The sequence below is a fragment of the Notothenia rossii genome (assembly GCF_949606895.1).
Source record: "Notothenia rossii genome assembly, chromosome: 9".
In the NCBI taxonomy this organism is placed as follows: domain Eukaryota; kingdom Metazoa; phylum Chordata; class Actinopteri; order Perciformes; family Nototheniidae; genus Notothenia; species Notothenia rossii.
In genome coordinates, this window is record NC_136907.1 from 66,549,854 (window position 1) to 66,566,274 (window position 16,421).

At 41.1% G+C, this 16,421-nt stretch overlaps 1 protein-coding gene across 1 annotated transcript in view; it reads left to right on the forward strand.

Moving 5' to 3' along the window:
* spidr (scaffold protein involved in DNA repair) overlaps positions 1–16,379 on the forward strand; it is a 35,647-nt gene extending 19,268 nt beyond the window's left edge. Inside the window, exons 9-18 of the mRNA XM_079648094.1 lie at positions 6,836–6,994; positions 10,521–10,608; positions 11,322–11,462; positions 11,548–11,604; positions 12,084–12,282; positions 12,894–13,076; positions 14,136–14,229; positions 14,314–14,425; positions 15,250–15,306; positions 15,895–16,379. Coding sequence (XP_079504220.1) covers positions 6,836–6,994; positions 10,521–10,608; positions 11,322–11,462; positions 11,548–11,604; positions 12,084–12,282; positions 12,894–13,076; positions 14,136–14,229; positions 14,314–14,425; positions 15,250–15,306; positions 15,895–16,014 — 1,210 coding nt within the window. The 3' untranslated portion in view covers positions 16,015–16,379. The remainder of the gene's footprint in view (positions 1–6,835; positions 6,995–10,520; positions 10,609–11,321; positions 11,463–11,547; positions 11,605–12,083; positions 12,283–12,893; positions 13,077–14,135; positions 14,230–14,313; positions 14,426–15,249; positions 15,307–15,894) is intronic.
* Positions 16,380–16,421: the final 42 nt, after the last annotated feature.

Sequence of the window (16,421 nt, forward strand, 5' to 3'; positions counted from 1 at the left end):
TGATTGGCTTCAGCAAGAGTTGAATAGACCGATGGTTAATCCAATCAACTGCAAATCATTTTGATAAAAGCAGTTGTACTGTTTACAAACAGTTTTCAGTGATGACGTCTCAGATGGCTCTGTGTAACAAATCATCTGGTGTCGGTTAAGAAGCCAAGAAAGAACTAATTACATTTTGGAAAAGATCTGAATCACAGGGCGGTTGCACAAATTATTTTTCACTATTGGAGACAGTGTGGCCAAAGGTCTGCACTCTTGAAATTATCGTCTTCTTTTTTTTCCATTGTTGTTTCAAAAACACTGATAAATACAGCTTTTTAGACTTTATACAGACTTCCATCTAGTCTCATTACTTCTGATCACCCCCTTGAAAAACAATGGTAACTCCTGAGCCCTTCCTTTATTGAAGTTACTGAGTTTTACTCTAGTGGTCTTGTTATAGTTAATGAATAATTGAATGTTGTACTTGACACAGGTCCAGCGAGCATGAACTTTAGTGGCCTGACCCTCCCCGGGCTTGTTGTCTTAGTTCTTTGCTGAGTAAGTAAAGAAATGCTTTGGTTCCTCTTGGAGAGGCCAGAGGGGCTCTGTGCGGTTAAAGGAGCGCCCCAGTCAGCTGACAGGATAACTGACTAACTGAGGGTCGGTTGCATTGTGACACTCACTCCTGCCATGCGGCTTCTGCAGCTGGTAAACAAACGCCGCCCTCTGACCGGAAACACTCCCACACTTCCCTCCCGTCCCTCTTACCAAACCAGATTCAACAGGCTCTGCATGTGGTTAGGAAGTGATCACGAGGACTGACTTCAAAATGCGTAGGCGACCCTGTCTGTCGCAGATATAAATATTGTGAAAAAAGTTTTGTTTTGATTATACCTTTTTACTTGCATTATGATTTGTTTGCGTTTATGCCCCTTTATTATAGGTTTTGGGTTGAATAACAACTTCTTGGTATTGGCTGCTTTAAGTATTTTTCCAGGATGCATGCCTGCTCTGCAGTGTGGTTTAATTGGCCCCATTCTGTGTAAAGACAAGGACAGTTTGTACCTCTCACTTTGTGTCCCCAGCCTCTATGACTCACTCCCCTGGTCTGCATGCTTATTTGATCCTTTTGTTGTTTAGCCTCCATGTTAACCAACACACATGGGAGGGAGGCCAGTATGATATTTATGCCTGAAGAAGATGTTAAGTTCCCGTAAATTCAGAATAGAACAAACAAGAGGATTAACTGTTTGCAGGAAGTGAGGAGAGGCTAGTTGAGGTTTTTTTTCTTTTTCTGTTGAGAAGGAACACAATGTGCTGCAAGGATCCTGTTACAACCATGTTTATCACCCTGCCTGCACTGATTGGTGGACAACACATTGAAAGGAATCCCGCCTGTCCGCCCCCCACCAATGAGGCCTCTCTTCTGTATCCATAATGCGTGGGTCACTCATAGCGTGCGTTGCCAAGTAATGTGCATGTGCACTACGTGTGTGTGGGTGTGTGTGACTGTGTGTGACTGTGTGTGTGTGTGTGGGTGTGTGTGACTGTGTGTGTGTGTGTGTGTGTGTGTGTGTGTGTGTGTGTGTGTGTGTGTGTGTGTGTGTGTGTGTGTGTGTGTGTGTGTGTGTGTGTGTGTGTGTGTGTGTGTGTGTGTGTGTGTGTGTGTGTGTGTGTGTGTGTGTGTGTGTGTGTGTGTGTGTGTGTGTGTGTGTGTGTGAAGGAGCATGTGTGTGAAGGAGCATGTGTGTGAAGGAGTGTGTGTGTGTGTGTGTGTTTGCACAGGCTCAGTGGATCGTAGTTCCTGGAAGACAACCTGAGTTGCTCAGAATTCTGAGATAGTGCACAAAAACAAGTTCCTGAAAACGGCCGGCAACTGGCCAATGTAAGGGGGTTTTTTTGGAGGGGGGAGTGAAGGGTCGCTGCTGGAGGAAGTCGGGCTGTGAACAGCTATTAGGGGGGACAGAATAGGGAGGTGGTTGTTTATGTCAAGCTGGTACCACCAAGCGTCTCATCACCCTTTTCTTCTCTATGTGTCAAGTGTCAGATTTCATATCACGCTTTTGCATGTTCAGACAAGCTGAACTTAAAGTGAAAGTGTCAAAACATTCCCACCAAATGTGACTCCGCAGCTGTATTTATATTGTCAACAGAGTATTGACTGATTTATCGATTTAGTCAGATACATGTTTATAAAACGGCAGAGTAAATGTCATAAACCCCTGGTTTCACACGTAAGGATTACGTACTGAATACAGGTTTAACAATATTTTATTAGTTTTCTTCTTTTTTTTAATCTATATAAAATGTCTGTAGTGAGAGGATAGATTCTTCTTTTTTGTTATTGTCTACAAATCCTACAAAGCACACCAACAATCACCTTATGCTGCTAACCTGAATTTCCTCTGTATCCAAAGCCTGACGTATCTTATTCCTCTGTACACTAATCATCTTAAAATTAAAATTCCTGCTTTGTTATTCCGAAGTGATAACAGACTCATAATTGAGCCACAGTTTGGATCTGGGTCGCATGTGTCTACTTTATGCTGAACATGCTCACTGTGTATCGATCCCACTAACCCCGCCCCGCAGCTGTGAAGACTCCCCGGAGCTCCAATCACTCTAAATATTTGTGACGCACTTTTAAAGACAAACGTCTACAGTGGAAAACAGTGTTGAAAGACAATAAGTGTGTCATTGTGGAATTTGTTATAGAAAGAAGTAAAAGCATTGGCGCACTTATTTTGTAACTTATTTCATGCAACTATATGCAGTGTCTACATTTGCATTATAAATCTGCCTACTGTAGTATCCAAAAATAAACAATAAGTCAACAAAGTGTCTAATGTCAATTAGTTTTAGAGTAAACATGCCTCCATTTTTGGGATTCAGCTAGGGGTGGGTGATATGTCGATATATATCGTCGTGACGATATTAGGTCTCCACGATATGCTTTTTCGGAGATATCGTATCTATCGTGATAAAAAAAAAAAAAATTGGAAAAGAAAACTATTTTTAAAAAAAACTGATGTGAAAGACATGCTCTAAAGCTGTCTAGTCAGGATTCAGACAGTATTGTATAATTTTATTTATTGTCTTGTTTGATTCTGTTGGCTTATATTTTATTTTATCAATAAGGTATTTATATAGTTTTTCCCTTCAGTTATGCTAAAGTCTTTTATTGCACTTCAAGTCTAAAGTTTACATTTGAATAGTTTGGCACTGACTTTTCCTCATTGATGTTTTATGTTTTACTTAGTTATGTTTTACCCTCCTTTTCATGTTTATTGATGTTCACTGCTAGTGCTACCTCAGAAAGTTCATTTTTATACTGAGAAACTGTGCCTTGAAGCCAATCAAAATGTTGAATTCTTCATTCAGGGATTCATTTCAGAAATAAAACCAGCTTGAAATGCTATTTTGGTCTGTTACTCCTTTTTGTTTTAGTTTCTGTTCCCTTGTAGGTGGTTGTCCTGTTAAGTAACTAGAAAAATAACCATAATAACCGACATGAAAAAATATCGTGATATATATCGTCCATCGTGATACTGCTTGAAAAATATCGTGATAATATATTTTTCAATATCGCCCACCCCTAGGTTCAGCTACTAAAATGTGAAGACTGGCAGCTTCTCTCTGTTTTCAATCACTCCAAACTTTTGAACTGTTGGTTGGTGAACGTATTTCAAAATCGTCATTTTGCAAATGCTGACGTTTTGTGGACTAACCAGTAAATAAAAAGACCTATCAATCATCAAAATTAAAAAAAGACTTTCTGTATTAGTTAAAAACAAGATGACAGGGTTCATGGTAGGGCTGTAGCTCATCCCAGTTTTCACCAGTAGTAAATATTATTGTTGGTGTTTTGACAGAACATTTTGGAATTGCAGCGGTTATTCTTTTTTTCCTGGGGCATTTTCTTGTCTTTCTTGACAAGGTATCCAACAGTCAATAAGTGACTAAAGTGATAAACAACACTGAGTCAAATGGGCTGGGGTCTTTTCTGTACTCTACCTTAAACTTATGACCTTGTGTTTACAAGCTCCACAGGCATAACACCTCCAAAAAACAATATTTCTCTCTTTATTTGTATGTGTAACATTGTTTGTTGTTTTGACAATATCTAGCATAGACCTGAATGATTTTAGATTTTGAAGAAAGCAAACAACTGAGAATAATCTACCAGAAGTCATGTCAGGAATGTTATTGAGATATCTATTTCCAGGTCCCTCAAAACAAACACAGACAGACTCCATGTTTACCAACAGGAGACATTTATAGGCCGAAGCAGTTCTCAAAACTTTCCCAATGTCTGCAATGAGCCTTGAAGTTTAGCCTCAGTTGCAGCACCGTGGCTGCTGGCGAGGCAGCCAAGGTCGATGAGGGAGGGGTAAATGTTCTCAGATTGAGGAAGAAATTCACCAGGAGAGTTTTCTTTATACCTCATTCACACCAACGGTGTTTCAGGGCCGGTTCGGTGCTGGAGCTTGAAAAGCACCAGGTTTTCCTGTTCACACCGCAGCGGAGCAACCCCTTGGCTCCGGAATCCGGTTCGTTTCAAGCACCAAATAATTGTCCGGCTGGAACAAAAGCACCGCATACGTCACGCTTACGTCCAGGCGGGGGGCAGGGGGAATCGGAATCGTTGAATTTGATGATTACGATTGTAAAGCAGTTTTGAATGTAGCATGTAACGACTGTAAAGTTGGTAGTAATGTCGTCCCATTTCGTTTCGACAGAGCAAAACCAAAACGAGTAGCGCTTCAATACAATCGGTCATTGTTGTTGTTGTCGATGATTTGAGGAGTTTCCGCGCGGTTTGGCTTTGTGAAGCAGGCACGCAAACGGTTACGTCATGACGCAAATGATGACGCAATGACGCAGCACCAGTCGGACTCTGGGCGGTGTGAAAAGAGCCGGAGCTAAACCGAAGAACCGGTTCTGAACCTGAAAAGCTCTAGCAAGGAGCTTGAACCAGAGTTGCGTTGGTGTGAATGAGGTATCAGAGAATGAATTCTGGGGGTTGGAACTTAAACTTTCCGACTTTCAATTTTAAGGACCCCCCTACGTGAGGCTAAACTTCAAGGTTGATGAGGGAGGGGTAAATGTTGTTGGAATTTGATTAAAATTCACCAGGAGAGTTTTCTTGACTATCATAACAAGTTTAAAATAAATGAATTTGAAAATGTACTAGGGACCACCCTAATGCACATGTATGATGAGCACGCTGACAGTCCTCCTCCAGTTTTTATTTTTCCCCCTTCTCCACTTCTCCTTCCTTGTCTAACCAGGGGATTTGAACTCTCTGTTTACTCTCAGGGTTGGTACAGGGCTTTGTCTGGGCTTGACTGGCTGAGATACTGGAGCCTTTAGCAGTTCCTCTCTCAGTGGGAGCAGCAAAGTGCAGGAGAACACTGTAGGACTCTTCCTCTCTACTTTGTGGGCCAAAGGTCTTTTGTGTCAACAGCAGCCTGTCAAACCGGCCTCCAGCATTAACACTTGTCACAGTGACAGGGCTGAGCATTAACTGTGTAACGTTGGTGTGTCACTGGGAGCAGTAGTCATATAATTGGCTCATTTCTTTTGTTTTAAAAAGGATCTGATTCAAAAATTGGATATTGTGACTGATTCATTCTCATCCAATCCGCGGACCAGCACGAAACAAACCAGCGCACCAAGCAAACGGAAATGACTGAAATTCTCAACTTACGGTGCACTAACTAGTTGCTTCCAGCTGAGTTTGCTCACTTGCTACCATATGTTGGATGTTTAAACTTTCAATTATCCCAGAGCCATGAGGACTTCCTGTTCATGTTGGCTTAAAAGTTTAAAGGCACTTCAAGGACTGACAAAGAACTTGAAGGTCATTATCATTCAAGTGTAAGGGGCCAAGCCTCGAAAGGATTATGTGACTTTTGGGGCCCTTCAACCTAAACAAATAAGACGAGGAACCTGCAAAGAGTCTTGTATTCCTGAGCTACTTGCAGACTTGGCCCATTGCCATGCATTTCCTATGCAAATGAACAGTCCAATTCTCAAAGATCACTACTTATAGCTGCTTGCAGTTACACTGAAACTATTAGCCTCTTCAGAGAGTTTGTGGTAACTGAAGTGCCTTTCATACTGACAGGCATTTCAATGGCTTGCCTGAGGTTTTGAGGAATGCCTCTGCTGTCTGTCTCAAATGTTATCTTTTCTTTTTCTCTGCTTTTGTTCTGCCCACTTTGTGTTTGGCGCATAGTCAACATTCATACTTTACCACTCGGAGAAATGCAATTAAACACTAAAAAGGGCAGATTGCACTTACCTGTTAAACTTTATGGATGTATAATATAAGATCGACTAAATATCTTCTCCTATCCTACCAATCAGACCTTGACACTGGGCAGATAGCGATGAAATCAATTATTTGTGAATTCCAACACATTTTGCACCTGTTTCCTCTTTTTATAATTTAAATAATCACAGCCGTTTGGAATTTTGACAACATAAGACTCATGTGAAAATCATTTTAATCCTCACTGCTCTTTTTGTAAAATCAAGGATTTCTCAATAAAATAACAATCATCAGCAATAAACATTTCGGACCACCAGTTGAGTAATGTCTTTAAAAGTCGGTTCCAGTCTTGTTTGTATTCAATTCTGCTGCAATTTAGCTTGTGGTCGTGGTAACATGCATCGAAAAGTAGCAAAGAATAAGCCCGCTATCAAGTAACCATGCACACAATTGGTGAAAGACACTGCACTTGTGATTTGTTTACACCACACAACATTTCTAACATGATTAAGAACTACTAATATAAACATGATTGCATCAAATCAGTCTGATTGTGTGTTTTTGTTTGTTCCCCAGGCTCTGTGTGCTTGTCCAGGATGGCCATGGGATGTTCAGCGTTGTCCAGCTCCACCTCCTGTCCTGTGAGAATGACCTCCGCCGATACTGCCTCATGTGGCAGGGGAGGAGCTGCGTGCTGAGAGGCATTAAAGTGGTGCAACGCGTCACTAGAGAAAGGTGACTTACACACACCTGCACATCCCTCCATCCCAGGTAACTTTGGACCATCACTTCAGCCCAGGGCCACGAGTAAACTTCAACATGTGACCAATACCAATCTAAGATATGGATTTCTGCTATACGTGAGGTTATCTTCTCTCTCTAAAACCATCTGCAAAAAGAACCCCAGGGCTGTGTGCTTTTGAGGCACTGAGCCTCAAGCCAAAGAATCAGACATTTGGCTTATTTTTATTTATTTACACACATACAGGTGTATAAAAAGGCGGTATGATTTTTAGGGGGAAAACATGACATGTGACTATAGGTATCCCCTATTAGCTTTCCTTAGTCATACTTGAAAATACATATATAAAAAGATAAAACACAGATAATTCAACAAAGTTTCGAAGCTGAGCAGTGACACAAACATTAATATGGAAGTAGGTTGCTTTAAAGAGATGTTCCCCCTTATCAATCCTCAGAACATATAAATGAAAGTATGTCCGTGTATACTGCAGATTATACGTTTTTAAGGAATATGAGTATTTAGTTTGTAATGTTTGAAGAATCTCCAGTATTTTAAACCACAGCCAAATCCCCATTTTCATGCTTGAATGAGGTTTGCAGTTCATATGAACCGGATCATACTCTCCTGTGGGCCGAGCAACTGTGTTTACATGTAAAGTGATATTGAGGTGCACGCTCTCCTTCCCGTGTGAGTTTCCATAGTCAGAGTCCCAGATTAGACACACTGACCTGGGAACATTTAGAGACCGGCTGGGGGTATGTTTACATCCTTGGTATTTTCGATGTCGCCGCGACCCATAATGTCTCCTGAGGTTTACTGTGGTCAGACTGTGATGGATGTCCTATCTCCACCGCTCACACATGGGCGCTATTACCAGCTCAGGTGGAAAAGAGCTTGGACCTGGTCAGGATAAATCAGGCATTCATTTTTTTTTTCTGTTTCTAAGAACCAGTAAATATAGACCCTCTAACCCAGGGGTGTCAAACTCAAGGCCCGGGGGCCAAATCCGGCCCGTGACTTCACTTCTTGCGGCCCCACAAGAGCTTGCATAACATATAATACGTTTACTATACGGTTACAGGCCGATTTACAGAAGCCTTCTGCTTTCAGACGTAGTTAATTATTAAGTTATACCCTATCTGATAATAATCCAATGCAGAGGCAATAACGGAATTTATATAACACATTATTTTATATATTAAACATTTATATATGTATTTTTAGATAGTCTTGAAGTTACAACCGCCCCTCTGAGTGCAACCATAATGCGAATGTGGCCCGCGATGAAATTGAGTTTGACACCCCTGCTCTAACCATATCATGTGAGCTAGATAATAAAATGGATACCACTGAATGGTTGACAAAAAGGCACAGCCAGGAAAATCTTAGCATTCTAGACTGGAAGAGCTAGACTAGCTCTGTCTGTGTCAAGGAGAAAAGGCCACAAATTAGTCATGCACCTAACCGCCCATAACACGTAATTCTGGGTTTTTGTTTTTTTGCTTCTGTCTGGCTTGAACACATTTAATTTAATTACTGAGCCTGGCCGCAGATTTGATGCAGATAAAAGGTTCATTTTAGACCGGCTACCCCCCCCCCCCACCACACCTTTAGTTGTGAGCTTAGCTTCTGATCCTGGCTCAAGTTTCATATTGGCCACAAGAGTGGTATCAATTGGCAACACGTTTGAAAGAGTGTAATGTCTAACCCTTTCTGTAACAATGTTAGTCATTGAGGTGTGTGTGTGTGTGTGTGTGTGTGTGTGTGTGTGTGTGTGTGTGTGTGTGTGTGTGTGTGTGTGTGTGTGTGTGTGTGTGTGTGTGTGTGTGTGTGTGTGTGTGTGTGTGTGTGTGTGTGTGTGTGTGTGTGTGTGTGTGTGTGTGTGTGTGTGTGTGTGTGTGTGTGTCGTTTCTAAACAAACTGTGAACTGTTCATATTTTCCTTACAGTAAGCAGCTATTTTCACAGAAAGCTGCTTAATTGTGCATGTATGCTTACTTAAAAAACATAAGCATAGTTCTTGAAGACCACTTTAAAAAGTCAATGAAATCATGAATGAAGACATAGGGCCTTTCTTTCTTTTAAGATGTCTTAAATCAGTCCTCCAAGCTATTTAAACTCATAAGTTGGAAAGTAGTTTTTAATTAATTGGCTTTTTTTCCGACATTTTAGAATCTCAAAATAATATGTCAAACTAGTACCAGGAAAAACGAATACGATTTATTTTCTCGAGTAGGCGTTTCAAACTCGGCACAATGCCATGCAGAGTGAGTAACAAAAAACTGTTGCCTCGTCACCCCTCAAACCCATCTCCAATTCGAGCACCAACGCAACCCTCACTTGCAGTCGTTGATGTTTGTACGATATTGGCGCTACATTTGAATCCAAGTGGCATTTAAACGTTTTGAAAAATCTTGAATCCAACTTGCTTTCAGTTATAGAAACCCTGAAAAGCATCCGAGTACTGTACAAATGATCCCTATATAACAATTTACGGTGAAAGTTGTAGTATTACTTTTGTAGAAACTACAGCTTGTATCTTAAAGCATTGAACAAAGTGTCATTGCATTTGCTTAACAAGCTGAGTTTTAAAGTGAGCTGAAAGAGTCCTGGTAGTTTGTTGTTACTCATCTTCCTCCACAGACCTCACTGGACTCGATGGGGCTGCAGAACCAGTTCCACACAAAGAGAGTCTGTGATTACAGGCTGACTAACAACAGGCTGTTACCGCTGACTGATATGACAGCACACACACTCTCACACACACTCTCACACACACACACACACACACACACACACACACACACACACACACACACACACCCACACCCACACCCACACACACACACACACACACACACACACACACACACACACACACACACACACACACACACACACACACACACACACACACACACACACACACACTTACACACGCACACGCACACGCACATGGATGAATAAGTACCATTTACCGGCCAACCTGAAAATACAATGAATCAGGAGACGGATCTTCCCTGTTAGAGTGGCTTCTTACCTCTAATTATTTAATCCTCCCAGATTCAGATTGACGTAAATGAAACATCATAAAGGCAAATCCAGGATGATGAAATGTCAATCTGTCATTATCGCAATTAAGAATGTGCTGAAAGATAGACCCACATCAGTAATCTGAGCTTTTTACATGGAGTCATGTTTAATTGTTTTGTAATACCTCGTGTTCTTTGGGGCCCATAGGGATATTGTGATTTACACAGGGTGTGAGCATTCTTTCCCAGCATTGATGTCTCAAAACCTGCTTTTAAAGACGTTCTGTGTCTATACGCTCTGCCAGCCCAAGCATGCTACTCTGCTACACATTCGTTAAAACCAGCTCTGTCTTAACAAGATTCGTGTTTCAGTGGAAGTGAAACTGGCTCTGTCTTTCCAGTTAAGTCCCCTATTCAATACCCCCCCCCCCTTTCCTTTCTTTCAGTGTCACCCCTCCTTACTTGTTTTTGTGTCTCACTCTCAGGAGCAGCAGGCTTTTCAGCTTGATAGACAGCCTGTGGCCTCCAGAGATGCCTCTCAAAGATCATGGGAACACACCGAGTGTGTCCAGCGTGAGTTCCTACCATACGCACCTATATGATCCTCACCCAGCAAGGGCTTGAAAATATATTCTTAATTTAATAAAAGCAGTCCGGGTTGCAAATAATGATTTTTTTTGTTGTATTAATCAATTCATCGGCTGACGTTCTCCTAATTGAGTTCTTGTTTCGGTCTATAACATATCTGTCACATCTCCTGAAGCCCAAGGCTATGATGTCAAATGTGTTGTTTTGTCTGATATTCAGTTCACTTTTATACAAGACAAGGAGAAGTAGCAAATCAACACAATTAAGAAACTGGAACTAGAAAGCTTTTGGCATTTTATTCCACAAAAATGACTTAAATAATTGAATGATAGTAGATGATGATTGTATGTCGATTTACGTTTTCGTTATAACTTTACAGGGCGCCCCATATTTCCGCCCTTATTTATTACCAGTCCGCAATACAACAGAAATGTACTATTGCTGCAATCAAGTAAAAAGTGTAGATATAACACGAGACACACAAAATCTATTTTAATAAATTACATTGCTCATCTGCAAGGAAATAAAACATTGGCAACAACTCAGTGCCGACTACAAATTCAGCATATGAAAAGAAATACAAAACACACTAACAACTTCAGATCTGAGGAGGCATTGCTCATTAACATTTGATTCCAATGTGGGAATTCATATATTTTCATCAACCTGAAGATGCTTCTTGCTCGTGTTTTTTATAGGACAGCAGGCCTGCCGGTGCAGCTCCGAGCTTCTGCTACCTGCTGTCGGGTCAGGAGAGCTCGGTCGAACGCACCGAGGAGCGAACCGTGTCTCCACTTTACCTGCCTCCCAAAAAACACACCTTACGAGACCTACTGCAGGTGAAGCGCGTTCTCTCATACGTGTTCTGCACATTGTGATTACTTGTCTCGGTAATCCTCAGACATGTTCTTCTCTTTTTTTCAGAGTGAGATTAGTCGCTGCAGCTTTGACGCCACGGTTCTGTACAAGAGAATAACGCAGGTACTTTTCCTCTCTTAGTTCTGTAAGATCACTGATTTCACTTCAGAAGTGCACGGTGAAACACAGTGTCTTCTGGAGCTCCTCGGTCATCTTTTAGAGATCATTTGAACCAACAAACTGATAAGAGCTCTGACGTAGAGAGCAGCGTTCATATCGCTGTGGGTATGAAAGTCTGTGTGAGGCCCATGCGTCCTCTGCCATTGATTGGTGAGACCTTTAAACTTTGACCGAGATGAGATAGCAGCTCAGAACAAAGTGTTGGACTTTGCCTCGTGCGCACACCACTAAAACACCGACACGCTTTATAATGCTGGTGTACAAGAACCCAGCATTGTGTGTTGATAATCTATTCAAAGCTGCAAGAAATGACGTTTTGCATCCAATTTGTGCTTATTTCGTGTTTCCTTTTGAGCTGTTTTCTTTCTAGGTCATGCTGTTTCTAAGTACTTCTGAGTCTGTTCTTTGTGTTTCTGATTCAGAGCAGTGATGTAGGCCAGCGTGAGGTTTGGTTGGTGCTCTCAGACCCAAGTCTTCAGGAGGAGCAGCCCGAGAGGCCGTGCAGGCGAACGGTGGCCCTGTGTGTGAGCACTTCCTGTGCGCTCACTTCCTCTGTCCTCCACGCACTGAACTCCCCCGCTGCCTGTCGCATGTCATTCAGAGATGCCATCAGAGAACATGGTACAGCTTCTGTGCCCTCACATGCCAGTCAGCCACTCTGTCATGAGGTGTTTGATCTCATAGGACTGAGTGCAAACGTCACCCTGACAGTGGTGGAGATGAAATGACTGCGTTGAGTTTATCAAGAACAAAAAGGAGATATTTGTACTTAACTTGCGTATTGCCATTATCTGCTCTTTTATTTTCATAACTCACATGGAAATCCAGGGCTGTACTGCAATAGATGTAGAACAGGCCTTTTAAATAAATAGCAATACATTTGTATCTTCAAAAACAGTGATAAAAACAATAGTTGCTATGTGAATGAATTCATTCAACAATAAACTATAACATATACTTATAATTCCAGAGAATTATATTGTACTTGTAAAGTTAATGTATCTGGCAGCGATAGTTACTAGGTCATTGAAGTGGAGGTATATATTATGTATGTACTTTGGATATATGGGAAAAATAGGGTTTATGAAACTTTTTCTTGCTCCAAATGGAGTTTACATCACAACTGCACCTAAACTAGTCAGCTGATTATGAGATAAATACAATCAATAATCTGGTTTTATGTATTTTGTTTCCTCTGTCGTTATATTTTGATTTCTAATTTCCATATCCAGGTGTCCTCCTGTGTGCGGAGCAGTCCGTTCTGGAGATTTGCTCTGCGGACCCTGAGGGTAGTTCTGAATCCACGTCAGAGTCGGTGTCGCTGCCTGAGTCCCAGGAGAAGACCCTGCCCAAACCTGTGAGACTGGATCCTCTCTGCGCCGAGGTCACACCCAACTCCCTCTGCTCTCTCTCAGGTCAGCCTCCCCCCCCCCCCCCCCCCACTGAGTCTGTGGTTTCTATTTAACTCGCCTCATCTGAAGTTATTCCTGCAGAACCAGCCTGATCTCTCAGGGGAAGAAAACCACTTGTTTTTTATACGTTTACAACTCAGCAAGAGGCCTTGATGTGGCTTCAAGACATCGCTTTCTGCTTTTTGTAATTCAGTGTCCTCAGGCTGTCATTGTTTTGGATTTTATGAGGTGAAAACACATGCAATTTGGTTGAATTCATCTCATCTGTCATTGTGTCAGTGAAATAAAGATGCCTGCTCCCCCATATGGCTCTAAATGTCAGATTAGGGGAGCAACAACGACATGAGGGCGCGTTGCATTTCCCTCTAAATCTGTGTTGCATACAGACAGCATATGTGCAACTTAATTACAATATAAAATAACTTTTTTGTTATGAACCGAGTATAAAGGGAAAGTCTTATTCTAATATTGCTTTGCGTTCTTTGATTATTTGCCAATTATGTAAATGTTGCAAAAAAAAAAGCTGTCTAAACTAGACAATGATCTGCATCTGTGGACTTTGTGTCACAGTGGAGGTTATAGTTCACACACTGTGAAGCCACTTAGTTCTGGCCCCTCTGGCTGTACATGTTTAGTCAGGTGCCTGGAAGAAAATAAAACAAGCATATTATCTTCTGCACTCGTGCATGAATACTATCTTCTGGAAATAACCGGTGGAAAAAGCTGAAGACCGGAATGTACCGGAGCCATTTATCAAGAGATACATTTGGTATCTTATGGCATGGAGCTCTCTGCTGCGTCTATCTCTGCAATCTCAGATACAACTGGAAGGGATGTGTTTATCTATTACACCCCGTCACAAACATTCACACGCTCCAAATCTATGTGTAGATCATTTATGTTTGTGGCTTCAATATTTCAAACTGTTAGAATCAAATGTAAATAAAATCATATTAAAAATAGGCTCATAAAAGTAAACTAAAGAACTAGAAGTAATAATGCAATAATTGCTGGTTGTTGTGTCTTAGTATTTGATTTGAACTCTTTAATTTCTGCTTGCAGGCGTGATAGTTGGTGTGGATGAAAGCACAGCGTATTCATGGCCTGCCTGCAACCACTGTGGGAGTGACAGCTTAGAGATTTTAGCTGAAAAACCGTGAGTTCTCAGCTTTGATAAAAAATGTCTCAATGCAAAGAAACATCATGGCATTCACATTATTTTGTCTTCTTTTTTCGACAGACAAAACTTCCACTGTGTTCCTTGTCAGTCATTGGTGGACAAGCCGGACACGAAGATTCGACTGGAAGTGTTCCTGAGTTCCTCGATAATTAATTGCACTTTGAAAGTTAAGGTGAAAAACAGTGTTATTGTGTTTTAAGAATGAGTTTTTAAAAAGAAAATGCTATGTGCTATAGGACTCATCAAGTATAAATGTATCAACATTTTCGATATGTATTCGCTTTCTTGTCGAGTTTGATAAGAATAGGGCTGCAACTAACGATTATTTGTGTTATTCATTAATCTGCTGTTTTTTTCTAGTCTGTTTGGTCTATAAAATATCCATCCCAGTGTCTCAAAGTCCAAGGTGATGCCTTTAATGTCTTGTTTTGTCAGTCGATAACCCAAAGATACTTAATTGTTAATGCAATATTAAAACTACCACCGACATAAAGGGGTATTGATCTTCTCATCTCACTCTTATCAAGAAAAATATGTAGTTTTAGTAGAATTCCCATAATGTTGAACTATTTCTTTAAACTGGAAAAAGGGAGGCATCACTAAAAATGCAAAACAAATGTAGCAGAACAAGTTAGGATGGGTTCAAAAGTTTAGATAAACAAACACCAGGCTTGTTGAAGTGTCCTTGAGAAACAAAGTGGTTCCTCTCTAGTACAAACCTGCACATTAATAGTCTGAACAAACAGAATCCTTCCCTGTATGTGCATCTGCATGATTTTATTCTGTAAAACCTGCTGAGACTTTGTAATCAGAAAACTGAGCGAGCCAAACTGATAAAACTATCAGCGCTCTTTTTATCAGCCTACTGATAATCCAGTGCCTATCAGTCTGTTACTCACCGGCCAGCACACTGTGTGAGCGCTGCATTTGTTGTTCATTAACAACATTAAGGCGATAATTAAAAAGACGTGCAAATCTTTTCATCTCTCCCGACAGCTGCAGGAGAAGACGATAATGTCCATCCTCAACACTGGTGCACTGGAGGGTAATGAGGTACGTATCCTATAACACACTGTTACATAACTCTGGGATTAACTGCTCAGAGCATTGATCTTATGTCAATGTGTCCTGAAAGCACTGTCATCTGCTCATGTCTGGTGATAAGGCCTGCACTGAACAAGAAAAAGCCCTGAGTCATGTGTGTCACTGATAGAGTTAAAGGAATTTGCTGCCAAAAGTGTGATCTAATCTTCCACCCACCTCTTTTATTTAGTGTATTTTTATTTATTTTTTCAAGTTAGATGCAGTTTTTACTCTAGGATTATTATAATATATTTCTTTTATGACATTAAGGCAGTTGAGCTGTTTATTATCTTATCATTGTAGGCATTCATGCATTTTAACAGGGCAACTGGTGAGTGCAAAAATAGATACTTAAATCAACAGAAATACTGCTGACCAAGGGAAAGTGCACAGGTCAGGACCTTAAGTGCATTCAAAATAATCTTGCAACTTCAGCAGATTAAAAAAATATATATTGTTTTCATGTGCAGCTAGTAGAGGGTGTTTGAAAGGGAGTTGTTTAAAATAATTGATGAGCTTAAAATGCTCTTAATTACTTTTAAATAATGCTTTTTTCAGTTCCCAGGTTACGATGTGGAGAATGTTCTGGGTAAAGAGGTGGGCCCCCTCACCGTTTACGTTCGAGTCGTCACCAAGAAGCCTGCCCTCTGGATCGGCCTGGAAGAGATCTGCCTCTGAAGCTGTCAGGGCAAGTAGCTAATGTTATCAATCCTCATGCCTCAGCAGGCTCCAAGGATCTGCTCACTAGGCCTCGGCCCCCGCCCCCACCTCTCTGAAGGCCTCCCTGACAGCTCGGGGCTGAGCTGAAGTGAACCGGCTGCATAGACAAGGTCTTGTTTGTGTTAATGATATGTGAGACTGTGGACCAGGAGTTGACAGCCCAAAGGTGGACTAGTGGCATGCAGTCTGTCAGAGAAGCCCACGTGCTTCATCAACTATATTGGCTGTAAATACTTTTTTGAAGTTGTCAAGCAAAACTTTTTTTCTACCTCTGTATTTAAGATTTCTGAAACTGCGTCAATAAAAGAATGTATTTTTGCTGAGTTGACTTTCTATTTCCTGTTTCACATTCTCACTTCTTCTAC